At 44.8% G+C, this 18,095-nt stretch overlaps 1 protein-coding gene across 1 annotated transcript in view; it reads right to left on the bottom strand.

The window, feature by feature from the left end:
- Positions 1 to 18,095, bottom strand: part of LOC142803658 (uncharacterized) — a 73,887-nt gene that overhangs the window by 28,548 nt on the left and 27,244 nt on the right. Inside the window, exons 2-4 of the mRNA XM_075889151.1 lie at positions 17,547 to 18,038; positions 15,876 to 16,246; positions 6,004 to 6,188 (exon numbers count right to left, since the gene is read on the bottom strand). Coding sequence (XP_075745266.1) covers positions 6,004 to 6,188; positions 15,876 to 16,246; positions 17,547 to 18,038 — 1,048 coding nt within the window. The remainder of the gene's footprint in view (positions 1 to 6,003; positions 6,189 to 15,875; positions 16,247 to 17,546; positions 18,039 to 18,095) is intronic.

Below are 18,095 nucleotides of genomic sequence, written 5' to 3'. Positions count from 1 at the left end.
CTTCTCCGATGCCACTGGTCGGCGACTGTCCTTTTCTGAGCATCTTTCAGCGGCCACAACACTCTGCTGCAGGTGCAGCTCCTTGAATATGGCGGCATCTGCTCTCCCTTTGCCAGCGTTGAACCTTGCGACAGCTTCGGCCACAGCAGCTTCAACGGTGAAAAGCGACGCGTGTTTGTTTTTGGACACGAGCGACCAGATGACGGAGTGCAGGCTCTCGTTTGGGTTCTGTGTTTTGCCTCGCTGACAACGCTCCAGCAATTTCTTGTGAGAGAGGCGCGTGTAAATAGGCCGCAAGGCATCAACCACATACTCCGGCAGGTTGAAGCGATGATTCGGAGGAGTCTCCTGCTTGGCAACAGCCTTGTTGTACTTGCACCATGACTCTTCACCAGGTGGGCAGTGAGAGTGCCGAGGGCTTGCATCAGTAGATGCTACGTGATATAAGGTTGCCCAGACAGCATTATTCATGGCCTCAATGCTTCCTTGGTTGCGTTGTAAAGCCCATCCATGATATGACGTAAGCTTTGCGACCAGCTCGCCTGTCAGTTTGCCCTTGCCGCCAAGGCTTGGTTACCTTCGGCACTTTGTTTTTGCAGGAGGTTTCGAAGTGCTGTGCCCATGCGCTTATGCACATGGTTGACACAGTCCTCTTTTTCTATTGGCACGAAGCCATATACCTGTGCCTCTGCAGACTGTTGAAGGCCCGGCTGTCTCCATCACACAACATTGTTGTGTAGCAGAGCCCATGTCTCTCCAATGAGCGGCCAAATAAAATTTGTGCTGCTTCCACCTCCATTTGTCCTGGCTTACTGGAGGTATTCTTTTGGCAAGTGTGACCAGCTAGCCACTCGGCATACCTTGGGTTGTCCTCCTTTGGCCCTAGCTGGCAGCCCAAACAAAAGTTCGATAGGATGACAAAGTCGAGCACATAGCCCGTGAATAGTTCAGTCACGGTCCCTACACAAATATGGGATGAGTGGCCCCTGGTCAGCCAAGTCCCATCAAAGGAAACGGCGATATTTCCAGGATTTCCATAGTTGAGTTCGGAATACATCGTTTTCACGGTACTCGCGCAGTCGTCAATAACGCGCGCGGCAGCCTTCTGCACGGCAGGGTTCATTTTCAATTTCACATAATCCTGGTATGTCTTGATGTGCAGGCCTCTCCGTGAAATATTTAGGGCGGAAAAAATACCATTGAGCGCAGTTTGCCCGTGTCCTGTGCTCATTGCCGCGCGAACCGCGAGCACGTTAATTTCGAAGGGGCCATGCGCTGCGTCCTCCCCTGCTCTCGGCGAGCTCCATACGGTCCTCAGTTTACCGCACTCGTCACATGTGAGAACAAGTTAGCGACTATGCCATATTCGCGGTCTTCCTTGGAGATTCTGCCAGGCCCGCCACACACACCGCACTTCATACACTGAAGAAGTTCGTTGACCAACTCTAAGCTAACGACGGTGAACGGCGTACCAGGCGTTGCGGCTCCATCCGAGTCTCGAAAAAAAAAAAAAAAAAAACGCTTGCGTTTTGTGACAGACTTCGATGAAAGATCTTGCAGAACATTGCTCGCACGACACTCGATGGCCACTGTTTCAGCATCAAAAACCAGGGGAGTGTCGATGCGCACAGCTCTTGTGTGATCTTGGGACGCGGCTATCGCTTCCGCGATCGCGGGTGCCGCGGCGGTCATAGCGCTGGCACAGCTTGCTTCTTCCAAGTTCTCGGCAGCAGAAGGTCTCGCTGGTGATAAAATGCGGGCTCTCGGACGTCATTTTCCCCTTTTTCCGAAAGCATGAGCACTCCGGAACTTCCGATGACCGCCTGCCATTGCACCGAATGCACAGTCGTTGTTAGGCCTCTACGCAAAATGGCAGCTTGCCCGCCGCTGTCTAGCAGACGAATCCCTTCGCGTCCAGTAGGAAACCGGGAACTGCCCCACGTGACAAAAACGCACCAATGATCTGCGAGTATTCAGTTTTTCTTTATGCGCGATAGCTGCGTTGTTGCTAGACGAAAAACGTTCTTCTGCTAGGAACAGATAATAGAAAAATGAGTCTTTAAAGTGAGACCAAAATGGTCGCGCTACTTGGTGCGGTTCTCGCGCGCTGCGGCGTTGAATACGACCGTTTTTGAGGTGGTTTCGGAAACGAGAATGGTCATCAAACTGACTTTGCGACCCAATAACTCGACAAATACGCATTACAGGGCTATAATATTTTAGGAACAGCTTCCTTAGACCTGAATGATTAGGGAAAAAAAATACTTCCAAAAATCGGTTTTTCGGAAACTTTTCGGCCTCCCATACCCGTGTCTCCCCTTAACTGTAGTTCATTGGTCCCGGCATAGTTCTCATAGAATCCCATGTATTGCAAACCCCGCTGTTGCGTTGCAACTGTGAGAACATTCCTGCATGATGCATCGCAACTATGTCTGCTGAACCCGCTCGGGAACCACCATTTTGATTTGACATTTGACAGTCTTGGCCTGGCTTGGCTACAAAACAGACTGCAAGAAGCTGCAGGCGAGTTGGAGAGGTCGCCCCAATATGGCCATTTGTGAAAAGTGTTATCACCATCATGACTGTGCTTACAACGGAAGTTTCACTACGAAATGCCGGAAGTGCGTGACAGTCCCACTGCCGCAAGCCACACGTTGTGACTCGTCTTCAGTTCAGTCACTGTTGTGTGCACAGAGCTTGTTACCGTTGAACTTGTCAACGCAATCTTTGTCAAGCCTTAATGGCGTCGCATAAGCGGAAAGCACTCTCTCTTGAAGAAATGCTCGACGTATTTAAAGCAATCAACAAGTAGCCAGCGCGAAAAAGGATCGACATTGCAAAAAACCTTGGACTGCAGCCGTTAACACTCAACAGTATAGTCTCGTTGCATCGTCTCTATAGCTTTGAGATGCCACAACACCACCATTTTGGACTCGCCCTAAAGGTATTTCTAAGAAGCATTCCATGTTCAAAAAGCACATTTCTGAAATTAATTTCGAGGTCCCTGATTAGCTCCTTCTAACATGTTGCTCCAGTACGCCGCGCTGGTCCAATGCTCTTTCCGGGATATGCCTCCGGGATAGCATCGTCTGCTTCTCGTGCGTTGCGAGCTCGCAGCTTTCTAAAATCGTGCAGCTTAGCGACGTTTTCACACTTGTCCTGTGTTTACGGGTCGACGATAATTCAGGATACAACTAATGCCTTAGTTAATGTAGCAGCATTGAAACATAAGTTAAGTCATCAGATTACGATCACGCGCCACACTCGTCGCGAACATCGCACACATGCGTCTCGAACGGACTGCAGTGTTGACTCATTGGCGGGAAGGTTTTGTTTATCAGTGCTTCGAACCTTGTGATGAAGACTACCACGAAACAAATCTTTGTACTTGCGATCGAGCTTGTCGTACTTTGAAACATCATGTGCCGCCTTGCCCATCGCAACCGCGCTTTCTGCTCGAAGTCGTGGCTGGGCTTAAGGCTTAACTCCGCCCCGAACTTGGCGGGCGAGAACACCGTGCTACAATACAGGTTATGCGAAAGCCAAGAAGCTGTAATGTGCTTTGTTGCAAGCAACGAATCACATCAGCCACTAGACCATGATTAGGCATCTTGTGCATCAGTAGCGTACCCCAGCCAAGCCCGCTGCGCACCAACAGCTCGGAACAGCAATGGCAGCGCGATCAGCAATTTCGCGCGTCAGGGCCCCAGTACACAAAACTAAGCGCGCTACGCAATGATTGTTTGTCACCATAACAAAGCACAATTAATCAATAACAGACGGGAGGTCTGCTTCCTTCATTTTTAAATCAGTACATTAATATCCGCGGCGCTATTCTCGTTCCAAAAGTATGCCATGCGATCTTTGAAGTCAGAAGTTATAGAATTTACGCTTTCTGTGGTAGAAAAGTACACTCTAAGGGAGTCCTGACCACCTTGCTGGCCTCACATTTTGGTCAATTATATCCGAATGTCCGTTGTACCAAAGTCCGTAGTAAATCTTGACCCACACATCTTGAAATGGATCGAGTGCTTCTTACGTAACCGCGAGCAATTTGTGACTGCTAATGAATGTAACTCTCCTCCTACTGCCGTAACCTCAGGTGTGCCTCAAGGCTCTGTTTTGGGTCTCTTATCATTTTAATATATATTAATGATTTGCCTCATAACATTTCCTCCTCCATTAGGTTATTTGCTGACGATTGTGATATTTACCGTGAAATTTTTACTCTAACGACACTGACACCCTGCAATCTGACCTAGACAATAATTCTCCTTGGTGTGATAATTGGCTATAAACTTAACACAAATAAATGCAAATCAATGAGGATAGCTCGTAACCCTTCAAAAGTTGCGTCCCCCTCGTACCTACTTAATAACAGTCCCCTAAACAACGTTTCTTCTTACAAGTACCTCGGTGTTAACATTTTTAACAACTTGTCATAGCAGGCTCATGTTGACTACATAACATGCAACGCTAATCGAACTCTTGGCTATTTATGTCGAAATTTTTCTTTTGCTCCAGTTAACCTAAAGCTTCTCCTGTATAAATCATTAGTGCGGCCAAAACTCGAATATGCGTCGTCTATCTGGGATCCTCATATTCACATGCTCATAGACAACATTGAATCCATTCAGAATCGCTCAGCACGTTTCATATTGTCCAATCGCTCTCGAACTGCAAGCGTCACATTAATGAAGGCTCAACTAAATTGGTATAACCTCTCAATACGACGCGAAAATTCACGTCTCTGTCCCTTTCATAAGATCTATCACACTAACAGAACCCTCTCTGATTCACTGTTTTTTCCACCAGCCTGCATATCAGCACGCAATGACCATCAATACAAGGTTGGGGTTCCTTTCTGCCATACGAACCAGCACTTCAACTCTTTCATCCCTAGAACATGTACTGACTGGAACCACCTTCCCGCATCGATCGCTTCAATCACAGACGACAACGCGTTCAAATCAATCATTTTTTAAAGTGCATTATAATTTATTCTAATCTTGCTATTTTATTTTACTTCTTATTGATATTTGTTGTCCCACTCCTCTCTGTAATGCCCAGTGCCTTGAGAGTAAATAAATGAAATGAAATTAAATGAAGCTCAATCAATGAAAAAAATATAGAGGTCGGAATAACGTCATCAATTAGTACGTAATATTTGAATGCCTGTTGTAAGCAGATCCGTTGTAACGAGGTTATACTGCACATGTATGCCAATTGAGAAAGGCAAGAGACCTAAATTTTTTTTTTTGCATTATAGCTAATCCCAACAAAAAGATCAAATAAAATTTGCCTGCATATTAAACGCATTCCCCCTTTACTTCAATTTGGGGGGGGAGGGGAAAGTGTGTTCATTGCGCGAATATTTGCTAACTTGACAATCGCAATATGCGGATTCTTCATTTTCACGGAAAACTTCCGCTACATAATTATCACACCTCCCAACTTTTCGTCATTTTTTTGTTAAAAAAGTGCAAGGATTACGCTATTTTCCTGCTGCTGCCCTCCGACCTTGCGGACATTCACAAAAATATATTTGGAGTACAACATGAGCTCTCATCTCACTGCATGGTCATGGCTTCAAGAGTGAACTTGCCATGTATTCAAAAGGACGCGTGAATCGAAAGATTTCGCGTGAGAGCTACTGTGATGACTTTAATCCAGACGGAGTGGGAGTACAATGAGACAGCTTTGAACTTCCCATTTCACGCTGCTGCAATGCGAAAGCAGACACGAACCAACTATTATGGACATGCCCTAAGCTAAAAGCAGTTCATGATGCCATCTGCAGCAAGAGAGTGCACCAGGCCACCTGACTTCACACAGTCTGTATCAAAGGTCCCTCGTGGACTTTATGAAGGAAACACAGCTCCACCATTTTGAGCAAGTTGCATTAGTGCCTTATGGCCATCTAATGAAAAATTGAGCAAAAAGGTACGAGACAAACAAACAAACAAAAATACAGCAACAACCAAGAGAAACTCTCCAACTCACTGTCTCTGCCAACGCCCCGTGGCTGGATTGTAGAAGCCTTTGGGAAGAGGCGGCTCTCCCCGCATTCGCCTCTGGTGGTTGCGTCCATCGTAGTGCTGTTTTGCCTGGACCTCGGAGGTAAACGCCACATCACAAAGCTTGCAGAACTTCTCCAGGGTCTCTGGTACGGGCCGCTTCCCTCCTTCCTGCAACCACGAAAATTCCATGCATAACCAAGACTTGAATGGGGCGGCTTTCGAGGTGCGCTGCTAAGCCGCCAGACCAAGCTTCAAGTTTGTCAAATACAAATTGGTTATTCACACTTTCTTCTTTGGTACTAGTGCTTCACGAAGAATGCTTAAGTTTAGGCTTGTGCAAATTGTAAATTTTAGATTCGAAGCAAATTCAAAGCGAATAGTGATTTTAGTCATATAATTTCTAATCGAATTCGAATAGTACGAGGGTTGTAGCAAAAGTAAAGTAAAATCCTAAAAAATGCTCGTGAACTAAAAGGTACTTGCATATCAGTCCAAAACAATTACTCGCGAAACACCTTAAGGAAACAGTGCTAGTGCTAAATATGATAGAGAGCAAGGCAAGAAAGTTAGCCTACTTAATAATAAACTGCGTATTAACAGCGAACTCTTCACATAGGATGAGAGTAAGATCACAAGGATCAAAATGTGCGGTTGTCAAAACAAGTCCAGAAATTCTTGACTTTCCTCGGTTCAGGCTTCTCCTGATTCTAAAGAATTTCGTGTTCTAAACATTAACGCCCGCAGTGTCATTAATAAATCGAAAATCCTCGAGGCTACAATTTTAAGTTATAATTCTCATGTAATAGTCAGAACTGAAACATGTTTGCACGATAATAATGAAAATACAATCGTGTTTCCTCCGTCGTATCGGGTGTATCGCCATGACAGAAGTACTAGAGGGGGCGGGGTGGCTGTTCTGTTAAAACGCACCATAACTGCTACTCGCTCTACCACAGGCTGACAAGCTAGAAATTGTTTCAATGTTTTCTTGCTGGGATAGAACATTCCTGTTTTTTGCCATTTGTCGAGCGCCGAACTCTTCCCCTGAATTCCTTTGCGATCTTCTTCAACACATGGCATCTTTTACAAATGATAAGGTACTTTTTATAGGAGACTTCAATCTACCTGATGTCGATTTGGAAAACGGATTTTTTTCGCACCGAAAGTCATTCACATTTACGTTACTTGCAGGACATTATCCTGTCTCACAACCTTCATCAGATAGTTAATCAGCCAACGCGTGCTTGCGGTTTAACAGCATCTATACTTGACCTCGTGTTTATTAGTCGTTCTCTAGAACACTTTTTTGTGTCGGTTGACCCCGAGATTTCCGATCACAACCTAGTATATTGTTCTTTTTCTTTGGATGTGCCTAACACCAGAGAGTGCAAAACGATCACAGTTAAAGATTTCTCTCGTGCCAGAGATGAAAGAGTCTTAGACTACCTGGAACTAAATCTTGACTATTTTCGTAGCAACGATGTTACTGTCCTTTGGAATCGGTTTAAACAACTCATTGCTCACTGCCTCAGCAACTTTAGTGTTTAGTGTTATTGTTCACCAAATGCAAAATAAACTAAATGAAGAAGTACTACTAGCTAAGCGCTGGTGTTTTCAGCACACGTTGCCAAACTTCATCTGCACAGCACCCCAAAAATTTTGTCTTTTTTAAGCAAGAAAACAAATTCAATTGACCAAATTGTTCACAAAGGCCTCGTCATCGCCGATAAGAAATGTATCGCAGAGCACTTTAATTATTATTTTCAAAGTGTTTTTTCTCATTCTGATACTGCTACAAACCCTGATCGCATGCCATGTCACTCAAACTTCGATATCATATCAGAACCAGGGGTTGTGCCAATGCTGTTGAACCTTAAAGTTAAATCCTCTCCAGGAACAGATAACATATCGTATGCCTTTCTGCACAAGTATACTGAAGCACTAGCTCCCTTTCTAGTAATCATTTATCGTTCCTCGTCACCAGCTACTGTTCCTGAAGACTGGTTAACTGCACGGGTCGTTCCCATTCTGAAAAAGGGCAAGTTAGCCCAACTAACCAATTATCACCCCATTTCATTGACGTCTGCATGCTACAAGTTAGTCAAACGTATTATTGCTAATGAAATAACGAAGTTTCTAAATGATAACAATGTACTGTCTCTACACCAACATGGTTTTCGCAAAGGGTTATCCACTGTTACACAGCTTACGACAATCATTCACTACCTTGCTAGTACTCTTGACAAGTCAAGCCAAATGGACATTATATTTTTGGATTTTAAGAAAGCATTCGACCTTGTTCCTTATAGTAAACTCTTAAAAAATTAGTCAATTAACCTTCCAGCATACATTATTAACTGAGCAGCAGCTTACTTGTCTAATCACAAGCAGTTTGTATCAATAGATAATTATTTTTCTAATGAACTTTCCATAACCTCTGAAGTTCCCCAGGGTAGTGTTTTAGGGCCATTACTGTTTCTAATATATATAAATGACATTGTTAATGAAATTTGTCCCTGAGTACAAATTAGGCTATTCGCAGACGATTGTGTTTTGCTTAACGAAGTTTGTTCCCTTAATGATCAGTTAATACTTAACTCTAACCTTCAAAACATTTTGTCGTGGTGCAATTAGTGGGGCATGGAACTGAACACTGACAAAACAGTTTACATGTCTGTAACAAAAAAAAAGTTAACAAATTGTTGTTCATTTACAACCTAGAATCCACACCACTCACCAAAGCAAATTAATATAAATACCTTGGAAACACAATAACCAGTGACCTAAGCTGGAATAAGCACATTTCCAACATCTGTAACTTTTCTTTCAAGAAACATTGTATCCTAAGGCACAAACTAAAACATGCTCCTCGTGACACTAGACTTTTGGCTTGCACATCACTAATCCGACCATAACTCGAATATGCTTGCATCGTATGGGACCCCTACACAAAAACTAACATGGACTGGCTTCGTGCCAGGGTCTTTCCTATTCATAAAGGGGGTAACAAATTACTTGTGACCAATTACAGGCCGATTTCACTGACTAGTTCTTGTTGCAAGCTAATGGAGCATATAGTCAACAAGGCAATCACCACTTACTTAGAGGATAACAACCTACTTTACTCCAACTTGAACTGGTATAGCGCATTACGGGGAAGAAGAAACGGCCGAGCAGACCGACACAAGAGGACAGAGCGCTAACTTCCAACTCAGTTGGAAGTTAGCGCTCTGTCCTCTTGTGTCGGTCTGCTCGGCCGTTTCTTCTTCCCCGTAATGCGCTATACCAGTTCAAGTACGACGAACCAACTCGCCCAATCCTCAACACTCGTGTACTTTACTCCAAACAACACGGCTTTCGGAAAGGGCTCTCTACCATAACCCAACTTCTCGAAATAGCACATGACTTTGCTACCGTAATTAACTCAAGACTTCAATGTGACGCAATATTCATAGATTTCTCCAAAGCATTTGATAAGGTGCCCCATCAAAAACTAATTGACAAGCTGAAGATTATCGGGATTGAAACCAACATAGTACACTGGATAGCCACCTACCTCTCAAACCGCAGTCAGCACGCTAAAGTAAACGACGCTGAATCTGAAGAGTTAGACGTTTACTCGGGGGTCCCACAAGGGTCTGTGCTAGGCCCGATTCTTTTCCTAATTTTCGTTAATGACATTCATTCTCATGTTGAACCTGACGTCACAGTTAGACTGTTTGCTGACGACTGTGTCACTTATACCACAGTACGAGCGATCGACGATCAGTTACGGCTTAATACCTCCCTAACTAACATTTCAAGATGGTGTCAAGAATGAGGAATGGAAATAAACGTAGGAAAAACCTCGTTTATACATATAACCTGAAAGAGAGCCCCCTTAAAATTTGCATATCATTTAAATGGACTACACGTAGCAGAGGCCGCTTCGGTGAAATATTTGGGTGTTACCATCACAAACACATTAAAATGGGATGTTCACATTAACCAGACGTGCACAAAATATATCTTCGCAGGAAACTCGCTCGAGCCCCTTCCAAAGTTAGACTAACAAGTTATAAATGCCTTGTACGACCAATCCTCGAATACGGCAGTGTAATCTGGAATCCGCATCAAACTTACCTTCTTAACCAGCTGGAGGGAATACAAAATAAAGCGCTCCGATTTGTGTATTCTCAGTATTCTCGAGATGTCAACATAACCGCGCTCCGCAATAGGGCAAGCATTCAAACACTGGCGATCCGGCGACGCATAGCTGCATTAAAATTTCTTTATCTGCTTTATCATGACAACATTAACATCAACAAACACGAGTACTTGAAACCACCATATCAGCGCTCCGCCAGAACAAACCACGACAAGAGTATCAGGCCTTTCATCTCCCGTTGCAATTCATTCAAGTATTCCTACTTTCCGTCAGTAATAGAAATATGGAATAACCTGCCACGTGATATAGTGTCCTCAGAATCTCTCGAATCATTCACTGCCAATCTTGAAAAGTTTTTGGATCAGTAAGTTGCAGCGTTGTAGAATAATGGCGCACCTTTTCATTGAATGTACGTTTTGACTTGTATGCCACTCGATGTTTCAATTCTCAGATCTGTGTCTAATATGCACTCTTCCCTGTTAGCCTGTGGTGTTTTTATTCTGTTTTATTTCTTGGTTCTTCGACTAGATGTACAGTTGTAATTTGTAATTGTTTAGAGTAGTCTGTACTGTTCATTCTTATTTTTTCCCGTGTTAATTTTTTTTTTTTGTGGTCTAATGTGAAGATGACAATCTGTATAATTTCTCCCACTCCTGTATGAGCCTGTTAAGGCTTACAGTATCAATAAAATATCAGTATCAATAAATAAATAATGCCTTAGAGATGATACAGTGCCAAGCAGTTAAGTTTATTTTCTTTAAATATAGAATACATGACTCTCCCACAGCCCTAATGATACATCATAATATTCAGACTCTACAACTCCAAAGGAAAATACACCGGTTAAAATTTCTTTTCTAACTTGAAAACAATTGCTTCTCTCTTTACTCACAAGCCTATGTGTCCCCATTTACAGCACGTCAAACAAGGCATCGTCATGATCTTTCTCTAATGCCATACAGCACCAGAACTAACTTATTTAAGTTTTCCTTCTTTCTACAAACTGTAAACAATTGGAATAACCCGGAGGTGTTGCAAATAATAAATGCAGATTCTATTGAACGTATATCCATTTAATGTTATCAACAATGTCACATTGATTAACCCTTCGTTCCTTAGTTTTACTGTTACTGTTCTTGAGTATTAAAAAGTGTTATTGATTGATTGATATGTGGGGTTTAACGTCCCAAAACCACCATATGATTATGAGAGACGCCGTAGTGGAGGGCTCCGGAAATTTAGACCACCTGGGGTTCTTTAACGTGCACCCAAATCTGAGCACACGGGCCTACAACATTTCCGCCTCCATCGGAAATGCAGCCGCCGCAGCCGGGATTCGAACCCGCGCCCTGCGGGTCAGCAGCCGAGTACCTTAGCCACTAGACCACCGCGGCGGGGCTAAAAAGTGTTATTGCTGTCTTTGATCTTGTATGAGTATTGTCTAATGTTCATGTGTGTGCATTATGTTTTCTATTACTTTTGTTTTATTCTTATGCTATTGTTATTCTTTTTTTCTTTTGGTCGTTTAAACTTGTTTTATTTCATTGTGGTTTCTCTAAATGTATGTATTTATGTGCTGCCCTCCTGCGTGAACCCAATTAAGGTCTGCAGTATTGTGTAAATAAAAGAAATAAAATAAATAAATAATACATCATAACAAGCTCTCTAACTAAAATTATGAATTGATGTCACACTAACATGTTCATTTACCCTTTAAATGGGGCTTTGCGACAGTTCAGATTCCCCCTAAAAAGATGTTTTCACGGCTTAGGATTCTTTTACTGCAGTAACGCTGCCTTTACATATGATTACATGCGAACTAGAGCATATTTGATAAGTGCTTTCATGGCTTAGCATCTCTATACTGCAGTGAAACCACCTTTACAGGGGGTTACCTGCAGGTTAGTATACAGCTATCCCTTCATTTCGGATACAGTCGAGCCCACATATAACGGCCCCACTTAAAACGAACTTTCGCTTAAAATGAACAATATTCGCGTGACCGTCAAAATATACATTGGTTCAATGGCACAAAATCGCACTTACAACGAACGTCTCCGAGCGCTGCTGATCGGTTACAACGAACGGAGTCAGCGGTCTGCCGACTTCCTGGGAAACCAATTTTGACCACCGATCAGGCATGGGCGAGGTGCCCATACATTATTATTGTTAAACGTTGACCCTGCCTCCGCGCCCCTTAAGTTGCCACTCTCCTTGACCGCTTTTTGTTCCGCACCCCTCCGTCCTTTGTCCCCCCCACCCCCCGCTACCCTGGGCACACCGCATCGCCAGACGAGGCCCGTGTTTTCACATTGCCACCGATCTTTCGAAGACCGGTCGGCCAATTACCCTGTGTTTGATCGCTGGTACTGTCCTTGGTGGCGCCGGCCTAGAGTAACCAGACCATTTGCCAACATCGTCAGCTACCGACTGTATCCGATAGTGTGCGTCTAGTGCACGCGCGTACGCTACCCCACCGACTCTGATAATTTGCGATTAGTTTTGTGTTTAGGACTTGTTTTCGCTCACTTCGCACTCAACTGAGCATGCCTTCCGCGTGCGTGCGGAAGCACGAAAACGGCTGTTAATTTGCGCAGAACGAATCGCGAAATATCGAAGTTCGTAAGGCCATGCAAACCCGCCGGTGCAACAAAACGATTTTTTGACAACGGCCACCGATTCTTGGAACACCGCCGCGCACACCGATTCAAGCGGCCATGCACTCTTTCGAAGTTTTTCTACGTGCGAGTTTGGCGGACCTTTTAAGCAAGCTACCCAACCTGCCTCCTTCCCGTATGTTTTGGTTTTCAAGGTCGCCCTCCCGCCACATCCTCCTCTCTCTTTATCGCAACTCCTTGCCCTTCTCTCGCAAGTCTGCTCACCTCTCTTGATCACAACCCCTTCGCCCGTCTCCGCTGCTCCGTGACGCCCGCCACGCTGGCTTGAATTAGTTTCGTTTTCTGACTGGAAACGGGCCTAGAGCTGCTCCACACGCTTTGGCATGTGTGTCGCGTGTGCATGTCTTGCTCGCTCTTGGTGTGCGTGTGTGGTCATGATGGCCGACGGGAGGACAAGCACGCTTTTTCGTGCCGCACAACAAAACGTCGAAACTGTGACCGCTTGGCTTGAGCGTAATCAGCGCGTTTGGTGCCGCGTTGCGAAGCGCTTGCTCATAGCTGTTGACCGCCTGGCAACCAACTTGCCGCTTCGGGAATCCCGGTATTCAGCTGTGGAGATGGTGAATATTTCGTGGGCGGCGGTGACGACTACATGCGCGCGAAACTGTTTTCGCGAGGCCGACTTCGTCGACGTCGGGCCCGATGCCGAGCCTGAAGCTTCCGAACTGCGGCGGCGATTTGTGGCCACGCGTCGTCGACTCCGACCTGGGAGAGCAGGTGGGACATCTGTTGCGATGGTTTAATTACGGCCGACGATGATGCCGACACTGCGGAACCGTGCACGGATTCGGGCATTCTGAATTAAGTACGTGGCGAGAGCGATTTGGAGGAATTGGATTGCGAGAACGACGAAACTTTGGAGCCAGTGCCTCGTGCAGCTTATGCCGCGGGCCTCGGCGAACGAGCACCCTGCCGTTTTAAATGAACTCGAGACCACCCTTATTGCTTCTGCTCTTCGAAACACGTGCATCGCGGACTTTTTGGGGCAAATAAAGTTTGTGTTTTCACTCGCAACTTTTTTTAAAGTCGTGTTTCATTTACTACGAACTTCGGGATACAGCGAACGGATGCCGCGTCACGCTCAGTTCGTTGTAAGCGGGCTCGACTGTATTTCGAAATTTTAAATAATTTGAATTCTAGCCGTGGGCAATTCAAATACTGTAATAATCATTCGAATATTCACTGAAGCCTACTTAGCCGAGCTAACCGTAGAGAAGACGGCATGACCCGCCTATGGATGCTATGGAGGCAGGGAGCAAGAAGAATGTCTGACAAGGCCTTTCTTGATCACTGCCAAGTGTTTGTGTGGGCACCAGCAGCTTTCTAGAACTTGACTCATGCTAAATCCTTTCTCTACCATTGAAAAGGCAAGTTCCTTCACAATGTTCACACCACTCCTCCCCAAAACAAGTTGGAGTTATACATGCAAAAAAAAGGCGCTCCTGGGACGTCACAGATAAGTTACACTAACCACTTCCATTTAAGAGGCCCTGCAAGACTTTCGAGTAATCGTCACATGGCTTCAATGGAAAAAAAATTCATCGCTCGCTAACTGAAAGCCGCAGAGATTTTTAAGAATCTGTCAAGCACGAACGAAGCCACAGGGCATAGTTGTACACTTCAAGTGCTTTCTCTCTCGTTTCGTACCAGCGTGGGCACTGAAAGCAACAAAATGGAAAGGAGGAGGACAAGAGGAGCAATAACCTACACACTGCTAGTATTCAGTACCACCTCATTTTATTTATTCCTTCACTCACTCCTCTCTCAGATCACTTGTACAGCATGGCCACTGCTACACTCCCTTCAAGACGAACTTGAAGGGACCACAATCATTTGTTCGTCTTATCAGGAGTTCATCTTATCAAAAGAGCCTTCAAAAACCAAATGCTAACATGCCAAGTGCACCCAAATATGTTGCTTGAAAACACTGAATGGCGTATATTTGCAATGGGGAGGAAAGGAACAAGAAAAAGCATTTATTCAGCTCAGCTTGATAAAAACTACATCATCCAAGTAGAATGTTTACACTAATCTAACGAGTACTCGATTTAACGAGGTCAAAATTAATATGCTTATGAATTAATTGCTAGCACATTTCAACAAGAAAGCTCTAGCGTGAGCATGTTTTCGCAATTAGAAAAAGATAAAAAGAAAGGGACAAGCAGAATTTTCTTTCAAAGAATGGAAAATAAATGTTTCTAGCCTTTTTCTTTCTGAGAAGCTCTTTTACAGGCTCTGCTATCACTTTTGGATACGCTTCCATTGCATACCATTATCTTGACAAAGCCAATATATATGCCAAGTTGCTTATGAAAGCCTGCAAGTTTTTCATCGAGGTTTGAATTTTTTTTATTTTCAGCCCCCAATAACTACGTGCAGCTGAAGATCTCCATTTATGCTACTCACAGTCACAAGCCTTGGGCACACGAAAAAGACAAGGCAAAATCAGCTTTCGATTTTCTTTGAGTCTTTGCGCCGGAATGTTTTTCTTTTTTTGCCTTCTCTTGTTCGTTTGAATGCCCCCACCAAGACTACAATGTTTGTTGCAGAGAATACCAGTCTTTGTAAGTCGCTACGAGACTTTGCTTCAACAGACAAGGCCTTTTACGCGGTTCGTCGTAAGCACATTTTTTTTTTGCCTTGAGTCCATAGGAAACCGAACATATCTTCCCATGTTGTTTGTTTCAAGTAAGATTTTGTCTTAACAGAGCTCTTCTAACGGGAGTTTACTGTACACTGAAACCTCATTATAACAAAGTTGCATCTTACATGAAAATAAATTTGTTACATCTGAAAATTCGTTATAAAGGTTTATTCCTAACACTATATTTATTGCAAGACTATTTTTGTTTACTTCATTATAACCAATATTTCGTTAGATTCGGGTTCCTCATATCGAGCTTTGACTGACAACACCAGGTTGTCTAAGACAGCTTCGGTGTAAAATATTTGGCATTTATAGGTAAAACTTGGTACAGAACCTCGGTTGGAAAACAGTCAAGTGCATCTACAGCCACTCAGGTGACTCACCGTCACCGCTCCCTTGCTAGCGTCACCGCCAGCCGCTGCTGCAGCGTTAAGTCGCTGCTGGCCCACGCGACCCTGACAGTGCTGGTACTGCTTGACCCGCTTGGCATGGCTCTTGCCAACATAGTGTGCTGTCGCCTGGAGGCTGCCATTAAGCTTGGCATCACACAACTTGCAGTACAGCGCCTGGATCATGTCCACTGGAATGCCATCCCGCTTGGCCGCCTCAATCGCTTGAGCCAGGCCATTTTTCGCGTTGCTCGCACTGTTTGAGTTAGCGGATGTTGCTGAGGTGCCTTCGACTGAGGTTGCAGCCGGTTGGCTCGCCGTGGTGCCATTTGCCGTCGTGGCAGTCTGGGAAGTGCTGCCACTTGCTGCAAATGTAGGAGACACACAGTGGCTACAGCATTGCTGCTCAGCAGTCAGCAAGGGTAAAATAAAATCTAGAAGAGATGAAAAATGCTTGAACATGAAGTGCCGCTACAGCCCAATGCTTTGACAAGCAAAATGCCACAATATATGAGTGCACACTATGTGTGCACTTGTATGTGCACACTATGTGGGAACCATGAGTTTTTTTGCGCATCCCCCTTCTTCCCAAGCCAATAAGAAGTACTGAATACATTTCTTGGAGGAAAGTTTATGCTGCCATACAAATCTCCTGTATATAAAAATAGCGCTGCGCAAGTGCAAACCTCAGCAAATGCTCACAAGATATTTTGTTTTGACATTCAGTCAATTTTCCCACCGGAAACCTACCAACATCAAATCAACAGTAGCTGGACATCAGGTTTCAGTACTAATCCTGGTGACTTCAAACAGCTTTCTAACTTGTTGTTGTGACGTTTGGAACTAAAACACCCAATATGGCTGGCTGTGCATCGACAATAGTCACGATGTGAAGTGGCTGTGCAAGGGTTGCGACATATCTTGTGTGAGCACGTGACAAGACGCTCATGCCATGCTGGGACGTCAAAGTGCAGTAGGAACCAAAACTAGATTTCTTAAAAATACCGTTTTGCTTTTTCTGGGTGCACTCACACTTAGCAGTACATTTTCTAGGATCTTAGGGGGCCTTTCATTCGACACAAAAATACAACTGAAAATTTTCACGACTGTACCCCTCAAAGGTATAGCGCACATATTTGAAATTATATCAGCTAAGCCAGATATCTGTTCATTTCGTAGATGCAACAGGTAACATACCCACGTTAACATTTTTGGATAACCTGCAGTGTCACATAACCAGTTATATTTTATTATACTTATACCTCCCCCCCCCCTTTTCCAGGAAAAAAAAGGAAAAAGCATCTACGTCAGAAACTAACAAAATGTGGTGGTGCCCTCCATGACTATGGTTGAGGATTGCACGCGTGCTAAATAATGACCATTCAGAAAGATGGCTGCTGTGGAAAGTCTCATGTTTGACACATGTATTTACACATCTATGAGCCAATTAGAAATGCTATGGCACCCCTGCATTTTTGAAAACTTTATACACTGCACGATGTGCACACTATGTGGGAACCATGAGTTTTTTTGCACATCCCCCTTCTTCCCAAGCCAATAAGCCCTATAACAGCCATGCCAAGCCAAGCCAGCACTGGAATATTTCTGGGCTTCTAACACAAACACTACATTCCATTTTGCACTGTTTGCCAACGCTGTACTTACCTGGTGTTGAATTAACAGCATCAGGGTCCGGCTTCACGACAACATTTGGTGCACCATTGCCGGCATTAGGGTCCGGCTTCACGACAACATTTGTTGCACCATTGCGGGCATTAGCACTGCCAGCACTGGCAGGCGCATTCTTGCCCTTTGCACTGACCGGGTATGGGGTGTACTTGGGTGGCCGGAAGAGTGGACGGGAGCGCATGACACCAGGACCTCCTCGCACGAAAGCTGGAGGTGGAGGAGGGGGTGGAGGAGGGAGAGGAGGTGGAGGAGGGGGTCCAAACATCCGCAGTGGGGGCCTCATGGGCCTCATGTGGTCTGCACCGCGAAAGGGACCACCAGGAGGCACGGGCAGCCTACCACCAGGTGGGAAGCAAGGGGCCCTCGGAGGGAACTGGCCGAAGGGTCCACCCCGGGGCGGTGGGGGTGGTGGGGTAGATATCACACCACCGAACATTGTCCCCGGGGGCCGTGCAGGACGTGGAAAGGCTGCACACAAGCAGAAACACATATAACGTACTAAAGCAGGGATTCAGGCATGTGGCC

This window comes from Rhipicephalus microplus, chromosome 3 (genome assembly GCF_043290135.1).
Source record: "Rhipicephalus microplus isolate Deutch F79 chromosome 3, USDA_Rmic, whole genome shotgun sequence".
NCBI classification, from domain to species: domain Eukaryota; kingdom Metazoa; phylum Arthropoda; class Arachnida; order Ixodida; family Ixodidae; genus Rhipicephalus; species Rhipicephalus microplus.
Note: the sequence above shows the minus strand (reverse complement) of the source record. Positions and strands in the feature narration are given on the sequence as shown.